Source organism: Malus sylvestris, chromosome 16, assembly GCF_916048215.2.
Source record: "Malus sylvestris chromosome 16, drMalSylv7.2, whole genome shotgun sequence".
Classification (NCBI taxonomy): domain Eukaryota; kingdom Viridiplantae; phylum Streptophyta; class Magnoliopsida; order Rosales; family Rosaceae; genus Malus; species Malus sylvestris.
Window position 1 is genome coordinate 3129274 of NC_062275.1, and position 4521 is coordinate 3133794.

The 4521-nt window shown below is 39.3% G+C and overlaps 1 protein-coding gene across 1 annotated transcript; it reads right to left on the bottom strand.

Moving 5' to 3' along the window:
• Positions 1–1067: 1067 nt before the first annotated feature.
• Positions 1068–4296, bottom strand: LOC126606398 (transcription factor bHLH30-like). Its single transcript, XM_050273776.1, has 2 exons — positions 3381–4296; positions 1068–2391 (listed from the first exon to the last, which is right to left on the bottom strand). The coding sequence occupies exons 1-2, from the start codon at positions 3939–3941 to the stop codon at positions 1903–1905; spliced, it is 1050 nt and encodes a 349-aa protein (XP_050129733.1). The 5' UTR covers positions 3942–4296; the 3' UTR covers positions 1068–1902.
• Between the last annotated feature and the right edge of the window lie 225 nt (positions 4297–4521).

The following is a 4521-nucleotide window of genomic DNA, read 5'->3' on the forward strand; positions in this document are numbered from 1 at the left end:
ACAAACTGATCACGTAATACGTCGGCCTATGTTTTCAGTCCACTGAAAGATTAGATCAGGTTAACCCAAACTCTAGGGCCCAAAACCATTCAAGACCATTATGTTGCTCGGCCCAAAATATACATCTCTTCCGATTTACAGCCTACAGGCGGATTTGTGTTGGAGTCAGCGTCTGTAATTGCTCTCAATTGAACTCAAACTGTGGAATACGAATTTGGAATTCTTTCTCAATCATTGAGCCACCCAACAAAATACTTAAAAAAAAAACTTATACATTGTGGATAGATTTGACTTTGTTCATTGCCATTGGCCAAAGTTGCATGCATGCTTCATCTTGCCTCGCTCCTAATTCATGGTTCCTACTACTAATTAATCGCCAAGCCTTAATATCCATTTAAGTTTTATAATTCGATCATTGTGTGGCTTACAATATCATTGTATATTAATAAAAGTAATCTGAAATTATGGACAACCTTATTGTTGATCAATTAATCTGACCAATTTCAGTAGAACAACCATATTTTAACATACTATTAAGTACTGCTGCAGCACCCCATGCTTATGAGGCTAGTTTTCCCATAAATTATATAGGAACCTAGTGCATGATATCTAACTACAATGTTGGAAGAGGCCGCATAGGCGCCGATCGAACAACATATACGATCGAGCTATAAGGCAATATTTTCATGCAATGACGTTGTCATAATTAATAGTTTGTACTTCGAGTACGTAGTTAGGTAATTAATTTAAGTTAATTTGTGATCCCCCAACCAAAGATAAGAGAGAAGGCCAAAATGAAACTTAATTAAGGGAGGTGATATATTGTGCATCTTCATGCAACCATGCAGATACGTAACCATAAGACGCTAATTGCCTTGTACTTTTAGAAGATTATATTGATTACTCCATATCAACTTGATATATATAAACATCGCGCGCGCGCATATATACATACACACACACACACACACATATATATATACCAATAACCAATTGCATGTATGATATATTCCTCCAAGAAATTAAAGGGTGACAAAATAAACAGAAGATAACATAAAAGATCCAAATTAAAATACACAAAACATATATGTTAATATGTAGTAGAATATGTACATTCATGAGTGGTACTTGTGCTCTAATTAAATCAGTAAATATCAGTAATAAAAGTGGTCTGATAAAACTGAAACTGGATACCTCGCACTCGCCCATTAGGGTTTTGATTGTTTTCCTTTCCTAAACAATAGAGCTCATTACCAAAAAGAACAATAGAGCTCTGTACGTACGAATTGTAGCAGTAAGAATAGAGAGTGGTACAAACTTGGTGACCAGTGCTGGTGGCCAATTTTGTTGTGGGGACGACATTACACACCACATGACAAAACGACATCGTCACCATTATCATTACCACAAGAGAGCTGACTAGTGAAATAGTACCATATATATGTAGTTCCAACAGTACCACAACTGTTCTGATCAATTCTCTTATTAGATAGAGAGTGATCAACAAAACTAGTAGCAAAAAAACAAAAACCCCAACACACAACACAGACAGACTGCAACTTTGAGTTGAAAGCGGATCAAATCAAAGACCATGATGCAGTTTAGTTTCTATCTTTGGATTTTATATAAGGTTTCTCTCCTCACGAAAAAGATCCTTCACTGTTTTTTCCCTTCCTAGCAAACCAAAGCCCTTCTCTCTCTGCATATCTCTCCATCTCTCTCTCTCACCAATTTTTTGGAGTAATGCAGGTGGTACACAAACCACACCATCATTACCCATTTGTGCACTCACGGAAATACACCACAACAAACACGCTAAACCAACCAAAAGAACAAAAACCACCAAGAGAAATAAAAGAAGTTTAATTAAAACTAGTAAACCCTAGGCATGATATTAATTAGTCAGAGGGACCTGTGTTCAAGGATATTGATGTTATTAGTCCTTTGTCTCTTAGCACTCCCTGTGGAAGATTGATCCTGATCGCCGCAGCCGGTCTTCTCCATGACAGCCTTCAGTGCTTCTTGAATCGAGCTTTTACAATACTGTTGATGCTGCATTTGTACTTGCTCTCCCTCGCTACTACTCGGGTCTTCTTCTCCGGTGATGAACAACACGTTCTTCACACGTCCGCCGAGTGTGGTGATCTCGGCCTTGAGCGTTCTCAAGCGCAAGGCTTTCAACGTCTTGATTAGGTCAGGCAGGAGATCCGACCGGTCCTCACAGCAAAGCGAGGCCTTTATCACAAACTTACCATCCTCGTCCGATGCATCGTCTACTAGTAGTTCGTCAGTTTCGGTCGGTACTGGACTCGTCTCAGCGATCAGGGAAGTTTGGCGTTTCAGCTCTTTCACATGTTGTATCACTTCTGCTAGCAATGACGCTTTGTCCGTCTATATCACAAAAACCAAAAAGAGACTTAACAAAAGCACCGCCTATATCGAAACCCTATTATTTGGTTTAATGCTTGATTAATATTGCATTACATCACTAAAAAATTAGGTTAATTAATTAATGTTATTTTGAGCAAGTGACCTTCTACCACACTGATAGAGATGAATGTTGTCTTTACACCACAACGTTGGTCGAACCTTGTTGGCTTCCTAATTTAACATTTAATCTAACAAATTTATCAGTTGATACAAAAAAAAATAAAAATTAATGTTATTTTGATGAATGGCGGGGTTTTTGAAGGAAGAGCATGGGATGGGCGCATAGTGACTGACAAGGGTGCTACTTTGTCTGGACTTTAAGTTCTTTGATTTCTCGAACATGGTTTGACTGATGGGCGATATATATGATATTTCCGGCAAGAAATTTCCACGGGAAGCTTTTTAACTGCTCCATGGTTCCTCTTTATCATATCAACCCTTCGACATGACGCTTACTCTTCCTTTTTCATTGGTTTTTTCCTTTTTCCTTTCTCACCTCGGAACTACCACACGACTCAGAAAGAAGAACCCAAAAGAAACAAGAAAAAGATGGAAAAGCTTATTCATAAAATGTAAACTCATTTCTAATGAAAGGTAGCTAGGTCTTGACTCTTGATGAAAGTGTGCATAATCTTAACGCCTACTAGAATCTTAAGATCCACAAAGATCTTGGATTGAAATTGAAAAGCTAGCTCATTTCAAACAAAACAAGAGAAATCGAAAAAGCGTAGGAAAAAGAGAATAATGTCACACCCTATATAAAATACAAAATGTTGTAGCTCGCTGGAGATGGTGGGTAGGTGATGGTTAAGAGGGGCTAGGTTCAGCGTTCAATCTTCTGATGTAACAAAAAAGAAATTATGTTGTACACGCATGATATATCACATATATATGGCTGAGAGGTGTTTTTTTGGGTCGTTTCCTTGTTATTATTTTCAGTATATACTTACTTTGGTGGTGCTGGGCAATAAGCTGCGCAACTTGGCGAGATGGTTGTTGATTCTCTCTCTTCGTCTCCTCTCAGCCTCGCTGTGACTCTTAGAAGCGGCGAGCGCCTTGGCGTCCATGATTTCTTGGGCAGTCAACTTACCTAACTCGGCCTGAAGACCGAAAGCGCCCGAACCCGGTTGAACCATCGGTCCAAGCGTCTCAGACAAGATTCTGAGGTGGTGGTGGTGGTCAGACGCTGAACCGTCATATGTGAACTGGAGAGAAGGAGGTCTTCGGTTGAAGAAAGAAGCATAGGATGATGACGACGGAATTTGGGGAGGAGTTGGGAGGAGAAAAGGATCGTGGGCGGTTGGGTTGTAGATCGGTGGGAAAGTCCATGGCTGCAAGATTGGAGTTGGAGGAGGAGGTTGATGATCATGTGGAAAAATCAAACCACCTTGTTGGTGCTGTTGCATCTGATGATGCTGTTGTTGTTGGAGGAACAAGTGTTCTTGAAAAGCTTGTAGGTTTTGGATTGACTGAGAGCACTCTCCTTGATCTTCTTCCTTCCCACACATCATCTTCCCTTCTCGTGTATATTTCTCGGCTTCTAGCTAGGGTTTCATAAAACGATGAAACTAATGATTGTAAAAGCCAAGGAATTGAAGACAAGGATGAAAGGGAATCAAAGGAATATCAATATATATATGTATATGTATATGGAGGGTTTTGGTGTTTATGGATGATCAATGTTCTTCTATCTCTCTATAGTGGTTTTGTTGTTGTCTCTCTATCTCTATCACTCGGGTAGGTTTTTTGATCTGCCACGCCTTTGTGGGCTTTGTGTTTGTGGGGGTGATGACCCTTTTTATCCTTGGTTTTCAACTGAGTTTCCCTTTTCCTTTGTGCTTGTTGGTATCATTTTGCTTCCTTTGTTTTTTTTTTTTTTTTTTTTTTTTTTGCACTATCCCCTCTCTCAACTCTTTTCTCTCTCTCCACCCTTTCCACCACTCTAAATACATAGTCTGTTGATTACTGCTAGTCTCCTTTCCCTTCTTCTTACGGCATTCTCTATCCATTCCATTCCTGTAGCTTTCAGGGTGGGGATGGATCCCTTCTCTACTTTATTCATATTTCCTTTTCCAATATTTTCATTTTTTA